Here is a 23,045-nt window from a genome sequence, read left to right as displayed (position 1 = left end):
CAGCTTACAATAAGCTCTATAAACAGGGAGTCCGAAGTCCATCCCTGTGGTAAACTCCAATTCTCCCATCCATCCCGCTCTCGTTCTCCTGCTTGCATAAATATCAGAGCCTAACATAACTTATTTGTTTCAAATCAGGTTATTCCCTTTTATTGTAGCATTACATGTCAACTTCCTGGGTGACATTTCACACATCACTTATAAAAGTGTCCCAAGGTTCACAACAAATTAAAAGTTACAATTTTTTGCCCATTTTTCTTTGAATAAGCTCATTCACATAGGATGAATAGGAGATGCAAACAGCAATTTGCAAGTCTTAGCCGGATCTCATTGTCCTCAGGTCCCACTGTAGCTCTCGGTGTGTGTTTGAGGTCGCCTTGGTGAAAAGTGATACTTTAAAAACTTTCAGTGAGTATCACTACAAAGTTCTGCGTTGATGAAATCAGACAAAGCCTGGTTCCAGTTGGGGAGGGGGGGAAACATATATATCTGTAGAGGACAGCATTTAAAGTAGTTCATTTCTTTTTTCTTTTTTTTTTTTCCCAAGGGAAGATATTGCAAATATGTTTACAGAAACATATTTGCAACTCAAGCATCTGAACATGCTTCTTGTCTTTATGCATAATAAATGACCTGCAGGCTAAGCCGTAGCTGTAGATTTCCCAGACTGAATTACACAAATGCAACAACAGATGCCAAACTGTGCAGGCTTCCTTGTTTAATCATATGGGTCCAAGCGTACATACAACAGCGCCTCCTTCACATATGGTTACCACCACCTGCACCACCTACATGTAAAAAAAAAAAAAACACAGCAGGCCAATGGAGGCGCTTTCTATAAATGTTACCATCAGTAGCAGTCTAAAGTCTCCTGCTTAGCGTGAGCCTAAAATATGTACACTGGACTCGCACTGGATTTGCTGACCTGTTCATTCATTTTCTAGCTGCTTTATTCATGTCTGTGTTGTCATAGCAACGGCACAAGAGAGAAAGCTTAAGCATACTTTGTGAAAACAACTTCCCAGCTTATCATGTAGATGTGGCCATGAGGCATGGCAAGTCTCTGAGCTGCCTTGATTATTAAAAGCAGCAGGGAGGATCTTAGTTACCGTTCAATAAGGCGCACAGGAAAGATCTAAACTAATTATGATTAATTATTTCAGGTGTGTTTACATTTTCCGTCTCATGTTAGTAATTTATGAGAATTATTTCACTATGCTGGACTCCATGTGGCGTTTGTGCAAATCAAACTGTGTCAAATCAATGGTGTAACATGCCAGGCTTCATATCAGAGTGAAGTTCCTTTAAATTTTGTGAAGTCCTTAACTTTTAGCACTGTGGTTAAGTTCTGAGTAGAGACTTCATCTGCAATTCTGGACACTTTTAAATGCGTTGATTTGTCTCAAAATGTCAAATATTTCTGTACAGTAAGCGCAAGGCTTTTATTAATGCTTCAATGTGTTCTTTGCTTCAGCTGACTCTTCTTGATCCGTTCACCAGTGAAGAGAGTTTTCTGCACTTAATAGATTCTGAATGTTAGCTGCTCAGTCACCTGTGAACTTTATGAAAGGAAGAGTTCGTTAATTCTCAAAGTTTAAGAAAGGGAAACGTCTACTTCTGAAATAAAGTCACACGGACAGTATTAAAAAACCTCAAACTGCGTTCTTTCTAATGAACATTTTAGTCATGAAATCTCCGGTGCATGTACCATCGGAGGTAGGGCTGTAAATGAACATCAAAGTGTGTCCTTTTAAATCAAATTTACAACAGGGATAAATGGTTTGCTCATTTTGGCGACACACAGTGGGTTTTAGGAGTCACAGCTGTCTGAATTTATTGCTGTTTTTGTTTTGAAGTGCTGATAATCTACAGTACAAAGGCTTAACTAAATTTTAACACAGAGGGAATTTGTGGATGCCAGAGCAAGTGCCACAAATTGGCTCTCACATTCTGGCTTTTACACACATGCACACACACACACACGCAGGATCGTGTGTCTTCTCTCAACAAGTATGTAATAGGCTTAACAGATCACAGCTGAAAGATCCTCGGCTCCAGAACCCGAGCCAGTCTGGAAGGCAATTACTACCACGACGCCTCACACCCTACACAGAAGACAGACAGACAGACAGAGAGGAGGGGCAAATGGAGAAGGGATGGCAGAAAGCAGGGGCTGTCGTGACAGGGCCCGCAGTCGGATTCGGTCTGCAGCGACCGCCGTGCCGAGAGATTGTTCATTTTCTGCGTCAGGATCAGGAATCCAAAGAATACAAACATGGGAAATACACCAGTCAAAGTCGTTTTAGCTCTGACAGGCGATGAGTTTGCCTCTGGCAAATACAATAGGCAAACCTGTCAAGACTCATATTCCCAGATGCCCATCGGAGCCGTTCTAACCACTCTAAGGCAGAGCCACGAAAATTATTTCCTGCACCTTGTTTCGAAAGTTCACTAAAAGCAAATCCAATACAGTAAAACTTGTAGGTGGAAAAAAAAAATAATGATAATTTCCAGCCGCAGCCTGACAAACCCCCTTCCCAGCTTTCTCGCCTCAACTCTTATTTTTCAAAACTCTGAGAAAGAGACAAAAAGCATGCGCCCGACCTCTGGAAATGTCGGTCATGTCTCCTCTACCTCCAAAATCTATTGCAGTTAAGCATCTAAGACAGAAACTGTCCACAACCTGACATCTACAATCCGGTGCCATGATGGGGTTCCCATACATTTAATAAAAGAAACAGCCCTCATACCTGTATTGCACTTCAAATACCACGGACAGTAAATACTCTGGTCATTTATCAAAGGGTCCAGGGATCAAATCTCTTTTGAACAAGCTTAAACTAAATGCCTTAATAATAAGTAATTTCAAGAATGTATACATTTTTGAGAGTACATTGACATAGGTTTTTAATTTGCTGGATCTGGTTGCTGCGTTCAATAAAACTGATCACTTTATCCTGAATAACGTATTGGGAGAAAATAGTTTTGATTGTTGGGTTCCGTAATTTCAAATCTTATTTTCTTAGATCGGGATTACCTTGTGGTTTAGAAGTCACAGTTCTCAGTAAACAAATATGCTTTAAATGAGCTTTTATTGTTTCTTTCTCTTCATCGGATGCTTAAACATTTATTTTAACAATAGTTGTATTAACATACAAGGAGGATATAAAGTTGTCTTGACCTTCTCATGTTTGGTAGGCAGCTGTTATGTATCCAGTGCAAACAAAATCATGCCAGATTTGCTCACTGATGTAAAAAAAAAAAAAAAAAAAAATTTCAGAGATGTATCTGAACTCCTCAGACCTAATTAGGAGAGGCTTATTTTAATAAATGAATCTGAATTCTTCTTATTTTTTCCTAATTTAAAATTGCTCTAACTTCAGACGTAAAGCATCCAGTTTAACGTTACAAAATACAAGCATAAGCGATGAAAAAATAGGAGCTAGGAGGGGTCGTGTGGGGTCAGGCAAGCTTATCGATCGACGATCCTGCCAGCAAAAGCAATGCCGTCTGATCGTGAAGTAAGTCTGCAGTTAAAAATGAATTGGTGATAAATTATTTCAGCTTGTCATGGTGAATGAAAAAGCATTACATTATGCACTAGTATACTTTCTGATCCAGTGGGACATAAAAAAAATAAAAAAAATACCCGGCTCAGGACAAGTTGCATCCCACTTGAACACCATCACTCTTCAGCAAAGTCTGAATGTTTAAAAAGAAAATAAAAAAGGAGGGACTGACAATCAAGTTGGCATCCAAGCTAGTGAAAATCCAAATCTTCTTTCCTTAATACTCTGTAGTCTTCTGTTTTCCTTTACTCCCTGTTAGACTATTCTTTATTCAGGCCATGGCTACCTCACTGGGAATACTGCCAACAACACTGCCTTCCAGCAAGGCAAACCTGTGTTCATTGAGGGGTGGTAAGGCTTGACAGGCGAGAGGACCAAAGAGAGATGCCTCAAACGACACTCTTCACTGTCTGATGGAAAAAAACAACCACACAGTTATCCAAGTATTAAGGACCAACATACATATACGGAATACCTGTAATGGACAGGAATAAGGTTTTTCCATGTCACTCGAAGAATAAGACGTTGTAACATGCCTCTCAATGAATTAGAATATGATTGACTAATTTCTTTTCTTTTTCTAAATGGTCTGAACAGTGGTTAGCATCGGGGTCTTTCAATAACAGAGCTCCAATAACAGAGCTCTGTAGAACTTGATTGGATGCTAGCGAGGCAGATTAGCCATTTAATTCAATTGTGCGAAACAACGGACACGTCGAGTTGGGATCACCGAGTCCAGTCCATTTTCTTCTTAGCGCAGGGGAGATGTTTCTGAAACATCTGGTTCAGGAGTGACTACAGCCCACATTCCCACCGTTCCAGTGCTATGGCTGCCGTGATCTGTAGCAGTGACCTTTTGTGGCTCGTCTGCTATTAGGAAAGTCGTCAATGACAGTCAAGTCAACAGTCTTCCCTGATTCTGCTGATCATAAAATCACATATCTGTGTCCAAAATATTTTTTATTGGTCTTGTGCAATTTTCAGATATTCTTAGACTGGCTTCACAAGCTGTAAACAAAGATTAGAAAAATCTTTTTTTACAGTTTCAACAATGTTTGTTCTGTAATAAACATGTAATCATATGAAATGAACTTTTTGGCCCTATGTAGATGTACAGAGGTGGGCCTGCCCTGCACATAGGTTTGCATTTGGATCCAAGTTTCCGAGTCATGCATTAAACATCTCCTCCAGAAGGCAAGTCCAGGACTTAAAAACTTCTGATTGAAAGAGCTGAATTTGCAGGAAATGAAAGAGAATCTATTAATTTAAACCGTCTTAAAAACTTCAGTCTTCAGAGAGATTATCCTCTAGTTTTCATTTCACACGTAATAGAACCAAAATATTTTTTTTTTTTTTTTTTTTTTTCAGATTGATCTAACAAGCACATTTCCGAGCAATACATTTTGGATTATTACCCAAGGCACACAACACGCTGGCGAAACTCGGTATTCTGTCCGAACAAGCAAGTGGATAAATGAGTGTGTTCCCACAGTAACATTTAAAGAGGCCAGGGCCCACTGTGACCCGCACAGCTCGGCACCCACTTAGAGAGAGATGGAAATGTCAACCGTGGAGGTCAGCGAGCAGAGAAAATACCACAGAAATAAAACCAGGTTTGATTTTTTTTTTTTTTCCTTTTCTTTTGAGAAAGATAAAATCAAAACAAGTTATAGAGAATTCCAGCAGTCCTTTGCAGAGTAGACCACCAGACAAAATGCCCAAAACCAGAGGCTGATTGATGATGTTTCTGGTTGGGGAAAAATAAAAAATGCTGGAAGACATGAGGAATGCCTTGAAGCATCGGCAATAAAACAGATGTGACCGTGTCTATTTGTTTGTGAACTTGTTAATAAACCCTGCCGTGCGTCGAGTCGGAAAGTAAATTCCGGCCTTGGCGACGTGGGATTAGTTGAACCGCCTGGACCTCAGAGGAGGCTCACACGGTTACTTGTTGCCGTCGTTGCACGTATTGCGTTTAAACTGTGGCGCACAGTTTCTGCTCCAGTGTATCGAGCCTGCAAAAGATAATTTAGTGCACTAATCCAGAGCTCTCCTTTTCAATTAGTGGGAAGGTCAAGTTTGTCAGAAGGAAGCAAATGAAACACAGCTTAAGTTTTAATGAGCCTGCACACCACAGCGAGACTCCGCAGCCTTCTGGCCGACAGGATTTTCATTTCCATTATCAAATGTAGTTGGAATCATCCCATTTGCCCTACAACGGCTGATGGATGGAGGGAAACTACTAGAAAGATAAGTAGTTTACAAGTGATTTACGGCTTGAACTTGGTTTTGACCCCTTTTGTGCTTTTAAGTGCAACCGTCGGTCAGCTGCAGCGTCCGTCGGTCAGCTGCAGCGTACGTTCAGAGGTCGCCTGCAGGGTGAGCTATTTAGCAAAGTACAACCTTCATTGTTACTTTTTTTTGTTTTGATTGTCAATGCAAAAAATAAAAAATAAAAATAATTAATTAAAAATGAAACAAACCCTGTGTTGACAAATCCCAATGCTGAAGTTGAGAAAACAGAAAACATCATCAGGTTTCCATCCGTGTTTAATCTGAAGGTTATATCAGGTTATATGTGAAACAAAGAGCCTGAGAATATTTCAGCAGCGTGTTTTCAGTGGGGGGTTCTTTCTGCCTGCTGCGCTCAGCAGAGAATTAAGAGATCTCGCATTCTCGACAGCTGTATTATTCAATACCGATTTTAATTCGCTCCGCCACACACTCACTTTCCCCATTGTGGTGGGAAAGTTTACTCAGTTAGCAGCTTATGAGGAATGCTAATGCAGGACGGCAGCAAGACTTTGCAGATTGGATTTTCAGTTTTTTTTTTTTTTTTTGAGGAAGCAAAGTTCAGATAATTAGACGTGTTTAAATATTGACAAGCAGGAGCCGGTGGAGATTTTCCGAGACATTTTTACATGCAGTATTGTTTGTAAGTCTATACAGTTCTGTCAAAAAAGGATTTGCCCTTTAAAAGTGTCCTTTTTTTTCCTCCTTTTTTTCACATTTGCATGTTTTTAGATCATCAAAATGTCAAAGAAAGAGACTTTTTGATGATAAAAATGCAAACTGCACCCCTCTAATGCGCCTTCTTCGCTCTGCTCCACCAGACTAGTGGCAGCAGCAATTAGCTGGTCTACTGAGCTTCTCGTGCGAACTACTTTTCAGTCCAACGCTCGTAAGAATGGCTGAAAATGGCATCACGGAGTAGCTTTGCTGTGATGATGTGATGAAGGCACCGTGTCGGAAAGGCTAGGATGCTCCTTAAAGAGACAGAGACCAATTTAAAGATGTCAAATTGTGAAGACAAACTTCTTTTCAGTGATTTTTGACATGCATGTTGACATGTTTATCCCCATAATTCTTCAAAAATACTCTACTACCAGGATGAATAATGTAATTATGCAACGGTTAAATACAAAATGGGCATAATAATATTAGTCAAGCTTTCACAAATTCTCTGAACACATCAATAACCTTAGAAAATATCACCAACTAAAATATCACCAAAATAAATTGAAGTTAGTAAAGTCGTCCAAACCAGTAATAAGAACCTCCCCTTCTTTCCAAAGTTCACCACTCGGTCAATTTGTCATTTTAATTTCTTGATTGCAACAGAATCTGCTAAAAGAATTTTGTCTCCGACACCTTAGCGCTCCCTAATTAGTGTTTCCATGTTAACGCAAACTAGAATGACTATTATAAACATTGCTAATTATGATGGTGTTTTCCTCGAGGCATAACGGTACCGAAGCTTAGCCTGCATGCAGAACCGCAACAGCTATTCACAGAGTTCAGCTATAATGAAATGACTCAGCGCTTGACGTGAACCACGCAGGTCTGCACGCATTCCTTCATAAACCTGTATCCGGTAAACCGTGACTGCGCCACAGTGAAAAATAATCGAGCATACGAAGCCTCGCAAAAGTATTCCTACTGCTTGGACTTTTTCTACATTTTGTCACCTAGCAACCATTTATTTATTTATTTTTTTGTTAGGTTTTATATTGGCGTACACCAATATAAGGTGGAAGGAAAATGATACATGTTTCACATCACATTTTACAATAGGTCTCCCCTAAAGTCAGTTTTATACAATGTATGTTATTAAGTGGTAACAGAATAAAGAGGGTTGAATACAAATGAATGTAACATTTAGAAAACTGTAACTTGTTCTCAGGCTTTCAGAAACAAGCTCTTGTGTGTTGATCAGTCATAAAATGTCACCAACATAACAAAATAGTTTGGTTGTAATGAGGCATAAACATTTTTACGCAACACGTTTGTGTAATATTAAAAGAAGGAGTTGATGATGTGTTTGTTTTATTTCTTTATCTCCTGTGATATCTGCCTTAGATAAGGATCTTGTTCAAGTGGGTGGTTAGAAAGTCTGAGTTACCTGATTTTAAATAATGTTAGGATGAGAGGATACATGACACAATTGTTGCAAATAGAGAAAGTGGAAAAAAAAAACAAACCATAACACAAGGAAATTCAATTAAGTTTTAGCTGGAAGCATCTGATAAGTATATGGAAATTAAAGTTTTATGTAAATCAGTCGACTGTCTGGCCCAGTGCCAGATCACAGGGGATTGCGAGACTGAATTCAAATGAGCTGCATATGAACACTAAGCAGCATAAAAAAAAATTAAAAACTAAAAAAGTCTCATGAAATCTGTAGAGTGCGCTATATGCACTTTGAAATCCACCCCCAAACACTCATTCTTGTTCTCACATTGTGAGCCCAACACACCATGACTAAATCAGACACTCTTCAGAACAGTAGGAATATGAAGATTTGCTTTATTACAACAGTTATTTCACATCACATTAAAAGCTGCTACACTGTAGAACCGACTGCCGTCCAAGTCAGAGACAACACTGACATCTAGTGGTCAATAACAGCAACGTCACGAAAGGACCAGCTGTTCAAACAGCCTTTCATGTCATCGAAAACTCCTTCCTGTAGTGTCATATTATGTTAATACACATTTACTAGCAAGTTAAATTCATGGCATAAATAATATCTAAGAGTATGAGTAAACTTTTCTGTCAGACATGTGAAACAGGTCTAATGAGGTTAAAAAGAATAACGTTTTTGTGCCCTTTTGCCTTTGGATGGGTGCTACCTTGAAACAGTTGAGCTGGCACAGGATCGGCTAGAGGAAGTGGTGGCGGCACTGAGCTGTGAGAAACCACTCTGACAAGACTCCAGACTGGTCATGGAGCCCCTGAAACAGCAGCAAAGCACAAAAAGAAGAATTCAGTCTCACACAACCACCACGGTCTATAAGACCTCAACAATCAGCTCCGACATTTAGCTGAATTTCTGTCACTCCCTAAATCCGAGCAAAAATTCATTTTTGTACATCGGAGATAAATAACAATGTAAAGAAAACCAACACAGCTAAGGTTCAAAGTGTGTTTACCTGAAGTCATGGGAACCCAGCACTTCAGTGTAATACATGATCTTGCACTTGTGGGAGGAGACCTGCAGGGTGGCCAGGACGTCGTCCACCCGAGGCAGGCTGGAGGCGGCCGAGGCTGCGGAGCTGTGGAAGCGCCACTGCAGGATGTAGAAACCGGGCCAGCGCGTTACGTGGGAGCCCTGTCTCGACAGGAAGAGGAGGAGGATGAGGAGGATTTGGCCGGTGACGAGTATTTTGACACGACAAATGTAACATCCCGTTAGTTTGCTATCAGAAAATCTGCTACCTGCACACTTTCTCCCTCGCGGCAGGTGAGGGCTTTTTCCACCATGCTGTAATCTTTCCCCAGCACCCAGTTCTTATCAATCAGCTGAGCGTTCGGCGCCCCGAGGGAGGCGATGCCGTGAGCTCCCAGGGAGTCTTTCTTCTGAGGCTGAGGGGCCCGCTTGGAATGATAAATGTTGAAGAGCACGTCTCCTTTGCACACATCAAAGTCCCAGGTGATCACAGATGAGGCCTCTGTGATCTCGATCAGCACCTGAAAAAGGATGTGGAAGATGGTTTGGAATTGTGCAATGTACGTTGTTTTCCACTTGGTGGCAGCGTAGTCTAAAATAAAATGCAGAAATTAAACTAAATGAACAGAATTGTTCCAACTTTAATGGGCAGGACTCAAGCTGGCCAAAGGAAGTGGAAGAAGTTGCCAGTGCACCTCATAAGGCGCTCCTTTGAAGATGCTGGCGCTCTTATAGATGGAGTCGGTCAAGAGGCAGTTCTCTTCGTTCTCCAGCTCCTCCGCCGTCCGGTACAGGGACTTGGGGACAGCGCCGCCCTCGGGGACGTCGCACTGGACGGCAGAGAAGAAAACGAGAACACAATAAGTACACAGTGAAGATGTGGTGGCTTGTTTGCAAGTATTTTATTTAGTGGAAAATATATGAAATACAATGAAAACAGTAAGTTCAGTGGTTCAAGGCTTCCTTCCCCTTTTGTCTGCGGCGTTATTTTGTTCCGAAATACTTCAGAACAAAGTTGTTGAGCCCGGCGTCGCTCGTATCGCTTAACAGCTATAATCATAAAGGTGATTTCAGGCTAATACTGCTGCTCACAAATAAAGGCTTTAGTCATGGTAATTCAGCTGAGCTTTTGAAAAAAAAAAAAAAAAAAAACACCTCACAGGTTTCAGAAGGTTGATTTAAGAAAAGGTCAGTAGGTCAGTATGTCTGAATGTTTGAATGGCTTAGATTGGCTGAAATTCACAGATTAAGTGCACTGCAGAAACAAGTAGGCAAGGTGTTTGGGTAAAAAACGGCGTCAACTATTACCGTTTAAAAAAAAAAAAAGTAAAATCAAGGCCATTAGACACTAACGAGCTTCTGCAGGCCTAAGCTAATTTTAAAAAAAGGAGTAGAAATCCATCTTGCGGTGCTTTGAATAAAAGGCTAATTTTTGTTTGAACTATGAATACTGTCACCCTACCGAAAACACAGTCCAAAAAAATAAAAAATAAAATAAAAATCGCTGTCTCCTTTGCATTACTACACTTTGTAGATGCAGTTTGCTAATCTTTTGAAGCAGAGGGCTGGAGTTTATTGAAGCAAAGCGTTGTAAGATAAAATGCAGATAGATAATATAACAGAATCACTGCATAGTAAAAAAAAACAACAACAAACTGACTGACAAAGCGAGCAACTCCCAGTCCAGACCTGTTACTAGAGGTGTGCCGATCGATCGTCCACCGATCATAATCGTCCGATTTCCGTGAAAAAGTGTATGATCGGTGATCGCCGATCACGGTCTCTGGTTGCCGATCACCTGCATCTCATTTCGCAGCCTGTCTGTGCAGCAACAAATCCTAAGCGATGTGGAACTATGACGCACCGAGTGAATGGGGAAGTTTGCGTGTTGAATGAAGCACGTCAAAATGCATCAACACGACAAATCTAATATGGCATAAAAACAAAGCCATACTTGACGGAGTTTGGCTACATCGAGGCTCACTGCAGTAAGAAAGACATAAGGAGGATCAGATAGCAGGTAAAGCATCGCACAGCTACAAACACTCACCCGGATTAGCATGAAAGTCAGAAAGCTAAACAAATAACCTGGAAATTATTTAAGTCTTCGAGCTGCGATGTAAGACGCTGGTTCTGCTCTCGCTGTTGAACCGCTGCTGTTTATTGTAATGGATCCTGTTTTTGCCTTTGAATGTTAAGTTTAATACTTGATTTTTTTGGCAATGTTGAGAGGTTTTATTTTGACTCTTTGCATTATTTAGCCTCTTCAGAGCCTTCAGGTGTTTTTAGTCTGTTAAAGGTAGTATTACTGATAGCAGTACAATTTGCACAATGCCTGTTTTGTTTAGTTGTTTTCTTGGAAAAAGTTATTAAAAACAAGTTTTTGTCTAAATTAAGGTGAATTCATGGTTCCTTTTTCCACATACTGTAACCGGTAGTGCTTATGATTAATAAAATAATAATTATGTGATCGGTATCAGTGATCGGCCCTCATGTGTGATCAGAATCGGCAGGAAAAAACCTGATCGGCCCATCTCCACCTGTTATCCATTGACAGCTTTTAGCTCAATATGAAGAGATAAATAAATCAAAGGTGTTCTCAAAAGACTGAGCAGCTCAAGTTATAAAAGCAGCATCGGGTGGAAAATAAAAGAACAATTTCTTCTACTTGTATTTATTACTATTAATAAATACAGACCAAGCTTGCCTCAGAGCCAAGGTTTTTAGGATTTAATGATAATTGATCTTACAGTACTTAGTGAAAGTGATCACACAACTTTAACCTTATCCCATTCCACACTGCAAGATGGGTTTAGCTAAATATATGGCAATCCTGTCTGAGGAACCCAAAATGCCCCAAACCTGCAGCCAAAAATGCAATGACATATTTTAGATCAGAGTATATACCCATGCTAGAACGGCATAGTCAAAGTCAAGATGTACAGTTTGATTGGGAATTTGTGGAACAGAGTGAATGCTTTCCTGAGTATAGACGATCGCTACCCGGGTCTGAGCTAATTTTGCAAAGACGAATGATTTAAAAAAAAGTGGTGCAAAAAGAATTTGGGGAAAAAAAACAAAAAAACTTTTTTTTTTTCACTCAACAGTTATGAGCTGGAGCTGGTTTGTCAAAAAAGCTACAAGTTTCAGGACTAAAATGTGACAAAATGTCAATATGTTCAATAGGAAAAAACACCAATAATCCGTTTCAGTTAAACTGGGAATTTACCAGAGCACAACAGGTATCGGGATATGCAAGAAAGAAATTTACCAGACAGTCCCCTCCGAGAAAGTCGGGGATGATCTCTCTGTCGATATAGTCCACTAAGCCTCCAGGACCCTGGTAGTCTCTCCCAGCGTAGACCAAAAACTTCTTACGAGTGTTTTCATCAATCAGGGGGCTGACCTGGAAACGAGAACACAACAGGTATTGGGATATGCGAGAAACAGCAGGGTCCCTCATTATGAACTCAGACAGGGGGAAAAGAAAAAAAAAAGTAATCAATAAGCAATGAATTATTCATGTGGGAGGAATAAATGAGTTGGCTGGATGATGGCGTTACTAAGCACCCACATCTGCATCGTAGCGCATTCTCTATATTCATTTATAATTTCATTATCTGTTCATCAATAACTGGATGCATCATTTACATGAACCAGAAGCAAACTGCTAAATTATCATAGAGCTTTCTTGCGTAATGTTATATTCATGGGTATTTCTTTTGTTTAGTGCTGTTATTATCCTTCTCAACTGCATATTGCTTCGGCAATGATGAAATAAAGCCGCGGTCCCTGCATATTCTGTGGCTATAATTGTCTTTATTTGACAATATTTTATTTCTTTGCTCTTCTTCTTTCGTGTCACTTGCTTTCACCCGACTATTAAGCACTTCAGCTCACAAAAACTCTACATCTGTAGCTAACAACTTCATACATACACATAGATAGAGTCGCATCAAAAGCAAGTTTTCTTTTTTTTTTTTTTTTTTTCCCCCCTCACCAAAGTCCAAAGGACTGGAAACACCCTGGGAGCTCGCAGAATGAGCAGGCGGCCCAGAGTCTCTGGGTAGTTCGCCTCGACCACCTCGATGATTCTCAGGAGGGCTTTAACTCCCGGTCTCCACAGGTGACGCATGTTTAGACCCTCCAGATCCACCAGGCATGTCCAGCAGCTAACACACACACACACACACATGAAAGTTAGCAACTTTATTCAAGCTAAGGAAGCTATGAAACACCCAACATGTTAGTATAAATGATTGTTTGGACACCGGATGGGTCGACCAAAGAGTCTGGTGTTCTCCTCACAGCGCTTCAGTCCCTCCTCGTTAATGGAAAGCACCTGTTTACACAGTGAACATGTCTTGATAAATGGTTTTTGTCTTAAATTTAACATATGTGTGTGTGTGTGTGTTCCTGTTACCTGTCTCAGCAGGACCTCTTCCCCCAACGCTCGCACCAAGCCCTTGGTGTCCATTTGACCAAGACGCAGAACATACAGAGGGCGGCCATCTGAACAACACATTTCACACCGAGCAGAACTGAATACATAGAAATGTAACACGCGTGCAAGTAAAAAGTGGAAAAACAAGAGTGCTTATTAGTAGTAAGCATCTACAGGATTCGTTTTTTTTCCCAGAATGCTTTTCGGGCTCGGATGAACTGCAGATGAGAGAAAGGTAATCAACCTCCCACTGCCTGAATTGAGTAACAATTTGTAAAGACAAAGATTGTTCATGCAGAAACAACAGATGAAAATTTGATGTTTGATAATAAGACTACATGAAGCATTAAAGTGCAAAAGAAAGAGATAAACACTGAAAGAAAAAAAAACAAATAAGGAAGGCTGGACGGATATTGCAGAAAACATTCATGACAGATTTGCACTTGAACACGTTCCCTGAAAAAGAAGATTGGAGTGTTGGTGACTAACTCAGCCCACCAACTAAAGCTAGTTTGAAATGAACAGATTTAGTAAAACACAGACGACGCCTTTCATAATTCCATTTTATTTCTGTTCAGCAGTTTCTAACTGATTTAATTAGGACAGCAGGAAGTTGTCTTGGCTAATAAGAAAAGTGCAAAATATGCCATTTAAATCCAGCTCAGTTCATTAGCGGATCTGTTTGAAGATCAAATTGTTTTCGGCCTAAATGATGCACTGCATCAGAATTTACTGCAAAAGCAAAAATAATAGAACTTGTATTTGATTAAATATTAACTGCCGACTCTCTGACAACCACCTACCTCTGTCGTGGTGGTGCCACCCTCCGGTGTAGTAATCCTGAAGCAGCTGTGGGCGCTCCCATGTGTCCAACAGGAAGTCCACCTGGTGCTGCTTCCTCCAGGTCAGAGACTGGCACAGAAACTCTCTGGCCTTGTCCATGTTGAAATCTCTGGCCTTGAGGAAGCGCAGCACGTGCTGATCCTTGGGGATCTGCACACAGAGAAGCAGAAGTCAAAACAAACTTCAACAATTGCCACACAGTAACTGATAAATAATAATAGTAATTAAAAAACACCCTCTGGTGTTTTGAAAAGTATGATTAAAACATCAAAAATAATAGTGTTACTTAGTTAATGTGACCTACAGTGTAAAAAGATATGTCTTAATAAAAATGATTGTGTTAAAGTTCTGCCTGTACAAAATACAAATATCTTTTAAAGCTGCAAGTTCTCTGTAACACCAGATACCAGCTTATTCATATTTTTGTCCAATGAAACCAAACTGTTAAAAACACACACAAAATCAAAACTTGACATGCATATGAAAACATCTTATGCTTAAAATGAGGTCTGTCAGCAGTAAAACTGGCTCAAGTCTAAGCGCAACAGCACAAACTCATCTGCTCGTGTTCATGTGACCTTGCCCTTGTGGGTTTCCTGGAGCCACTGGCGCAGTCGGATGAGACAGCTCTCCTGCAGAGGCGTTAGATCACCAAGGTAACGTCTGATGTAGTCTGCGTCCAACTTGTCTAAAAGTCAAAACGCATTTACGATACTGAGTTAGCACATACGGCATGCATCAAAGAGAAATGGCCAGGGGCTACAATCGCAGTTTTGCAGGGGATTGGTCAGTTTTGTCGGCTTATTAAAATCCCTGCGATCCCTCGATTGTAAAGATGGATGGACAGACGGGTAGAAAACATAGCATGATGGAGAGACAAACGTATGAATAAATGTATGAAAAAGGAGATGAACTGATGGACAAAACAAGAGACTTCATTAATAATAAAGTGTCTTCAGTCAGAGGTTTCTTCTAGCTTGTTGTTAACACAGATCGCTACAGGAGATCTTTCCAGGCAACAGCAATCACCGTCTACAATAACTCTGTAATTAAAGGAGTATATTTAATTTCCTTTTGAGATCAAAAATGTATACTTGACTTGAATCAAATAGGTTTAAAAAAAAAAAAAAGCAACAGACAAAAACAAAAGTGATCTGAACAAGTCAATGGATGGATCTATAATTTGTCCGACTGTGCAGGACTGACCAACCGCTGGTGTCTATCGACAAACTCGCAAGGAACTAATAAGTGATCACATTTACTGACCATCATTTGAACTGGTCAGCAGCTCTGTGGGATTGGCCAGGTCTTTGCCAGGAAGCCCGTCAGCGGCACCACTCACTGGGACAGCAGAGAGGAGGCCTCCTTCAACGGGGGCCATCCAGCGAGGTATGTGAGTTACCCCTTCTTCCTCCAGCTCTCTGAGGTGGTACTCAATTATTTCTTTACCCTTGAACAAGCGGAGGACACACGAGCTTGTTTAGGTTTGAAGAAAACAAAATAAAAATAAATAATTGAAGCAAATACAGAAGGCTGATCAAATATTCATAGGCCGGTTTTGTAAAGCAACCTTTTTAATGCTGCCAGCATATTGTTTCATGGCTATCTTCTCTGCTGTGCTTTCGAAGCCAAAGAAGGATTTAATATCAAGGCTAGCTGTTTGTTCAAAGCAGGTCCAGTCCTCATTCTCGGGATGAACCTGCAGAGGAGGACAAATAAAAAAAAATAAAAGAAATTGAAAGGAATCATAATTAGAAGATGATGATGGAGTAAATTTAACAAGATTTTTTTTTTTTTTCTGCAGGTAACTCAATCAAACTCCTTAAGAGATAAGACCACGAGGTCTGAGATGGTGCATAATAAAGATCAGAATTGTTATTGGAACATAAAACAAAGCTGCTTTCCCATTAAAACAATGCTCCACAAGTGCAAAACATACTTAAAAAAAAAAAAGATGAAAAAAGTGAAAAAGTAAAGACACAGAGCTCTTGTTGACCTGAATAGGCGTTTCGGTCGGCTCACCGTGTAGCTGCAGCATTCCCGGACGATGACTCTGCTGGAAAATGTCTCGTTGTGGACCTCGATGCGAAGCGTCCTGTCTCTGCGATTCAGCGTGTTCTTCTGAATAAAGTACAGATATTCCACACCTGCAATCTAAATGCGGAACAAAGAGAAGCATCAAACTGTTGAGGGAAAACGATCTGATCACATCAACTGTTGTGCTTCAACTCTTGGCTGCCGGCTCTGTTGAGGGAGCAATTAGACATACTCGTTTGAGAAGCCGGGGGGCCTCCACGTCGATGGTGCAGCGTCTCTCGGTGACCACCACGGAGCCGTCTTTGCTTTCACTTTGGCTGAGGATCTCGCTGTCCACAAACACAGGGATCAGCGGGCACTTTGGGAATCGTCTGGCGTAAGCCTGAAAACACCAGAAAATTGCTGCACTTTTGCACGTAGCATCAATCCCCCGGGTCTGCCCGCTGTGCTCCACTTTGGGCTGCAATTTGCTGACAGCACAGCGTGGGTAGCATGTGATTCCAATGTCAGGTGCAGACTCATTTAAACAGCAAGTCGCTTTAATCGTTCATGTAAAAGCATAATAAAAGTTTATGCACCGTGCACGGCGACGACCTCCCAGCTGTGCCAGATTTTACAAGCAATGATTGCTTTACGCATTACGGGCCCTGCAGCACACGACCATCTGCCCGGGCCGACGGGAGCAGGGCTCACCTGTCGATATCGATCGAGTCACAGCAGAAACGGGATCTGAGGGAGCAGCTGAATGCGTCTGTGCAGCTTCTCGCGACAAAGTTCTGACAGGTGACCGAGAGGCGGAGAGACGCCCGGAGATGGAACGTTTTGGAAAAGATCGAGAGGTTTGAATACTTTTGCAAGGCTCTAAAAGGCTGCGAACCGCAAACGCATAAAGAGGTCACACATTTCTAACGCCTATAACGCTCTCAGCAACAACAGCCTCCATCTTTCGCTCTCTTATCGTTTGCACCAGCCGCCTAATGATCTAATGAATTTAACCGAAGACCTGAGACGGTGTTTCACTCCTCAGGTGTTATTGATTAAATCCAATTCTACAAGTGTCAACCTTTTGTGTAAACCTTTGTAAAAGCGGAAGAAAAAAAAAAAAAGGCCACAACATTAAGATTCCTTTTTTTTTTTCTTTTTTTATAAAGGCCTGGGAGAGTCATAAGGAGGTGTCATGAAAAGGACAACCAGGATGTCACTGTGTGCACATTCAGTAATATCCAGGACACTGATTAGGACTGTTAGCTAGAGTAATAACTGTCAGTGGCAGGATTAGCCAGGGGCTAATGAGAAAGCTGAGAGATAAATGGGAGCGGTGGACTGTGGTAGACGGGACGTTCTCTTTTCTCTGCCGTCTCCTCGTAGGAGCTGTTATTAGTTTTCTAAAGGGCCTCTACTGAGTCTATTTTCAATAACCCGACACACAAGGGACCTTGGAGCAGTGATTTCTTTAAAAAGGCACCAAAACCACTTTCTGCAAATGGTAACCATGCAATTATGTTTCTAAAGTTTAACTCATATTGAATAAGTACTACAGCAGGTGCAGTGTAAATTGTGACAGCAGCAGCACTGGCTTTGCTCCAAAACTTACATAAGCTTTTAGCTTAATATATAACTTTAAAGAAACATAAACAGGGAACAGGCTGTAAAACGAGGGCAATATACAAAATTGCCTCAGTCTGAAATCCAAATTTTTGCTATATCTGTCCTACTTTTGCATTGCTAAAAGAAACCCAAGCTTAATCTCTGGAGGGGGAAAAAAAAAGGTTGAGAAATTGGAATAGATGTGAGATAACGTTACGTAAAAATATTTTTTTTTTCACCGCTAACTCAGATGTGTCTATTTTTTTTTTTTTTTTTGCTTAAATGACATCAGTGGGAAAAAAAAGGAAATGATTTGCATTTAAAAGTAAAGTCAATCTGTGAATAAGTTTCTTCACATAACGTATTTTGTTGAACAGGTTAAAACTTTGAAGTGTCCCATTTGTCTTTTATCATCAAACATATACACACAATTGGCTTGTTATGCATTTGAAATTATGTTGTAGCTGTAAACTTGAATAATTCTATGCAAGATTTATAATGGATGATGTAAAAATGTTAACTTAGTGGCTAAGCTTGATGGGAGTTGGAAGGCCTCCTAATTAAATTGTTTTTCAAACCCCATTCAACCTTAAACCAGATCTGACAGTACCGGTGTAAAAATATGTATGTGCTGGACAATTAGTTAAAAAAAAATACCTGAATAAAATGGAAATATAGGGCTTTTTGTATCCACACCATATTTTGTTATGCTTTTTAACTTGTGAATATTTCCCCATGCCAAACTTTGTCTCCCTTCTATTCAAGAGAAAAGTGTAATGAGCTTTCAGTCGAATGACTATCCAGTTTTCTTTCTATTTGAGAGCAGTTTTCTCTAATACTGGTAAATACTTGTGCAGCTGTAACACAATGCTGGAGCTGCTGAAATCTAATCTAAATCTAGGTAGGATGTATCAGGACTGTTGATTTTTGCAAATGGAAATAATTCCAGACGGCTGAATTTGTCTTTCTTGTATGTGGGAGAAAGACTTAACGACTTTCCTTCAGCCACCTGACAAGCAGTGTGCATCAACATGCCTAACAGATTGTCCAATGTGTTACTATGCTACATTCGACTGGAAAAAACTCTGGCCTCCATGTTGACTTTTAGGATTTTAAACTAGGAACAGTATACCATCCCTCCAGCCCCCCCAAAAACTTCAATATATTACAATTCTTATTTGAATATACAACATAATACTCCTCAATCCTCCAGAAACAAACTAAAACTCGTTACATAATGAAACCTAAAGAGGAACGCCCTGATCAATGATTTTAACATGTTCTTTGGTTATCTTATCTGTAACCAACATCTCACTTCAGGATCAAATGATTCAGAAACAATTATCTTAGCCACTTATGAAGTCAACAGAGACATTGTGTGCTAAGTTTTTGAAGAGGCATGTGTACATCTGAGGGAATATCCTCCGCACACATTGACATCCTACTAAGGTTTAAAAATAAATCATATGTACTTACTCGACTAATATCCCTGAAGGCACAAAAGACTACAAACATGTCCTGCTAACTGTTTGGTCCGCTGCCATACCATAAACCCAGATGTCCTCTGTTTGAGCCAATATGGCCCCGAAGGAAAACCAAACACTCACCGCCATTATTAACTCAAACGGCTGCTTGTAGACCCGAACAGGGGACTGGTACTGCTGCACCATGGCTGTAGCTCTGCTGTCTCTGCTGAATGAATAGTCATGACACAGTTTATCAAAAGACGGCAGCCAGTTACAAAAGCCGTGCTAAAGTTTACGACAAAAAGCCATAAGCGATACTGTACACAGAAAAAAGCCACAATAGCTACAGGACGATCATTTCCCATGGTATTTATGAGTAAAATTGTATAATTTGTTCTCGTTCCTAAGACAAACGACAAATTCCCCATGTTAGTTCCCACTTAACGGACTTCATAGGGCAGAAAACACGAACCTGAAAAATGCAAAACTTGTTTTTCAGTCCGAAACGTTGATGCCTCAGTGAAGTTGTCCGGCTATTCGTGCATCCATAATGTCAACCCCCCCACGGAAAAAGTAGGAGAAAATGAGGTTAATGGGGAAAACACCGCAGGTTGTACAGCTAAAAGAAAAACATTGTGTCGTCAGCAGTTTGTTTGTCATGGAGACCGGTGGGCCAGTTAACTCCGCCCACTTCAGACAAACAGGAAGTGAGTGTGTTTCAAACTTACCTCTGTTTGATTGTAGCTTTTTTGATAGTTATTTAATCTACTTTAATATACAGTATTTGATTCCCTTTCATCATACCGTTTTAGTACACCTACTATGTCAGGAATAATTTTGTTAAAACACATTTTACTTTACATTTTTAATTTAAAAACAAAAATGTTCTTCCTGTTGCAAATTACATTTTTCTCTCCGTTACAGGAGCACCATTTGTTTTCATCTGCAATTCTGTCTAAACTAAATCTCTATATACCATCTAGTGGTACTTTCTTCATGAAGCCCTAATACTAGATCTTGGTAATGATTCAAAAATTGCATCCTCTAAAAACGGTACCAAGGCTTGCATATTTTCTGTAACTTAACACAGAGATTTGGTCAACGTCTGCCTGCTACTTTTGTTGTTTAAGTTATTTGCAGTAGATTTGGTCAACCACCAAACCTTGGATGTTCCTGTTTCACTAAGATACGAATGACTGGCTCCTGATAATGACACTTAGTATCAGATCATATGATTTTATTTAGTAAATTAAAGTAAAAATGTGACATCTTTCACCTGTATGGCAATTATAAAATAACTTCATTCAGTATTTATAATTTCATATAACTTACTCCATGCTTACATAGAAACTGTTGCTGTTGTTTAATCTTAAGAGTGAACGGGAGAAAAATAAATAAATAAAGAGAAAGCATATAATTTGAGACCTGAGTATTATACATGACTGAGAAAACAGAAAAAAAATTGTAAATCCAAAAAGGATGAATTAGTATGGTAATATTGATCCTGATTATTATAACTGGCTTGTTAAACTGTTTTAATTTCTGTTCTCAAAGTCAATTTGTAGCATTTGATGATCTGTAAGTCATATGACTGCTCTCACAGGAAATTGGTTAGTGACGGTCCAGGTAGCGGAAAAGGGAGGGTGTTGAATTATTAGTAGTTTATGGCTATTCTAAACAGGGAGCAGCTTCCTTATTGACAAGTAATAAATCTTTAATAGCACCTTTCAGTAAAAAGGTCAAATCTTATTCAGGACATATCAAAACCTTTTGTGTTTTGACAGAAAGGTGGCGTCATTTTGTATATAAAATTGGCGTTATTGGTGCAGAATTTAGAATGCGATTTCTGATTAAATAAAGGATCGAATAAAGATGGCATATTGTTATTTTTTAGTCAAGTAAAAACAAACATTTGATCCCTAAATATTTGCAGGGTGGGATTCATGCATTTTGTAAGTCATAGATTATTATTAGGACTTATAAGAGATTGCTTTTTAACACATTAAGATACTGGATTCATCACAGACTACCTCTGTCTAAACTAGTACTTTAGTCCTTGGAATGTAATTAAATGTCTGCATGGTTAACAAAGCACATTTACTAAGATGTGTCTTTCTTAAAATATGTTTTATTACTGATTAATGGTAACTACAAGCAACTATCAAACAATCAAACTTTGCTTATTTAAGCTAAATTATGAATTGCTTTTGTTATTTTGGTAGTGTTGACTGAAAAGAAAAAAAAAAAAACTTTTAAGGTGTGACCAATATTTAATCAGACATGTTCATATCCTATAATCTGTGTCGGAGATTATAAGCATTAATCTTTGCTAAAGTATGAGGTTTGACAAGACTAATGTGTCATGGAAATGATCGCTGAAACACTTTTTCTATAACAGGCTCACGCTATTATTACTGTCTCTCAACAGCATCAGATTTGCCATCCCGTGGCGATGCAGCTGGGGCTTTATTGAGACTCCTGAAACAACATTGGCATGGCTAAAATAAAAGCTAATGGACATGGCAGCAAACGCTCTTGGAGTATAGCGGGGCACATCTTGAATGGGGGAAATGAAGTCAGAACAAGCCAAGTTTTCCTCCCAAATGACCTCTGATTTAATGTCACAGATATGGTTCTTCTCACTAATTGACCATATGCATCTAGGATGAATTTGCATCACTAGCACAATCATTACTTTTTTCACAAAACAACAAAAAGGAGAAGACTGTCTTTTTCTAAAGCGCTGTTCAGTGGATTGGTGCTGTCAAGAGTGATCCTTCAGTGCATGCTTTTCTCAGGGCCTTTCTCACATTGAATTATTATTTTTTTTTTGGTATGAGTGGGTGTTTTCACTGAGGGTAAAAATCTTGGTGTGTCTTTTTCATTTTTTCCGCTCTGGTTGTGATCAAGCACCATAAAAAGCATGCTTGACTCTATTATGACAAAGAAGATTATACTTTCAAATTCATATCCTGCCTGCCATATCCCACACCGTAGTTGGAACTCATCACAATAACATAATGACTCATCTGTTTGCCTGGACTAGCATAATCACCCGTACTCTCATATGAGGTGATCACTGCTTGGGAGACAAAAGTGGGAAGTGAAATTTACTTACTGAGCTCATTATATTCTATATTAAGCTAGCTCAATCTTTAGGTCAGTTTTAGTCTAGACTGAAAATACATACTATTATTTTATTGCTAATTTTATTGCCACTTTATTGGGTGGTGAAGTGCTTTAGTTAGCTGAGATTGTTGCTACTGTGCTATATGAATAAACTCTGAATTTAATTGAGAAATTCAATTCAAGAAAAACAAAAAAAATATACACAAGTTGAATAATTTTACTTTCATTTAAAGGCAAAACATGGCAAAGAAATAACAGATGGAAAAACAAGCTCTCCACACACACACACGCACGCACGCACACACACACACATATATATATATATATATATATGCATATATATATATATATATGCAGATATTTCTGCTAGAATTATATCTTGTATTACTGTAGTAATTATGTTGAAAGTAGTGCAGAGGAGCTTTAATCTTCTACATCCTGAAGCTTAGCTGTTTTCTTTTTTGTTTATCTCTAGGGATCACTATGGAGACTATGTAAAGATAAAATAAAGAGACTGAGCA

At 39.6% G+C, this 23,045-nt stretch overlaps 1 protein-coding gene across 2 annotated transcripts; it reads right to left on the bottom strand.

The window, feature by feature from the left end:
* Positions 1-8,357: 8,357 nt before the first annotated feature.
* Positions 8,358-20,068, bottom strand: sec14l1 (SEC14-like lipid binding 1). Of its 2 annotated transcripts, none has more exons than XM_014972175.2 (16): positions 19,868-20,068; positions 19,537-19,621; positions 16,575-16,724; positions 16,328-16,459; positions 15,876-16,004; positions 15,572-15,755; positions 14,884-14,993; positions 14,266-14,455; positions 13,442-13,530; positions 13,290-13,360; positions 13,019-13,190; positions 12,290-12,424; positions 9,714-9,848; positions 9,288-9,539; positions 9,002-9,180; positions 8,358-8,803 (listed from the first exon to the last, which is right to left on the bottom strand). In XM_014972175.2, the coding sequence occupies exons 2-16, from the start codon at positions 19,597-19,599 to the stop codon at positions 8,698-8,700; spliced, it is 2,097 nt and encodes a 698-aa protein (XP_014827661.2). In that variant the 5' UTR covers positions 19,600-19,621; positions 19,868-20,068; the 3' UTR covers positions 8,358-8,697. The 2 variants fall into 2 exon arrangements, with proteins under 2 accessions (XP_014827661.2, XP_087864374.1); XM_088008248.1 differs by having other exon boundaries at positions 19,537-19,618.
* Positions 20,069-23,045: the final 2,977 nt, after the last annotated feature.

Source organism: Poecilia mexicana, unplaced genomic scaffold (genome assembly GCF_051168715.1).
Source record: "Poecilia mexicana isolate PSO_F unplaced genomic scaffold, ASM5116871v1 scaffold_8, whole genome shotgun sequence".
NCBI classification, from domain to species: domain Eukaryota; kingdom Metazoa; phylum Chordata; class Actinopteri; order Cyprinodontiformes; family Poeciliidae; genus Poecilia; species Poecilia mexicana.
The sequence above is the reverse complement of the archived record's forward strand: the minus strand, read 5'-3'. Positions and strand labels throughout refer to the sequence as shown.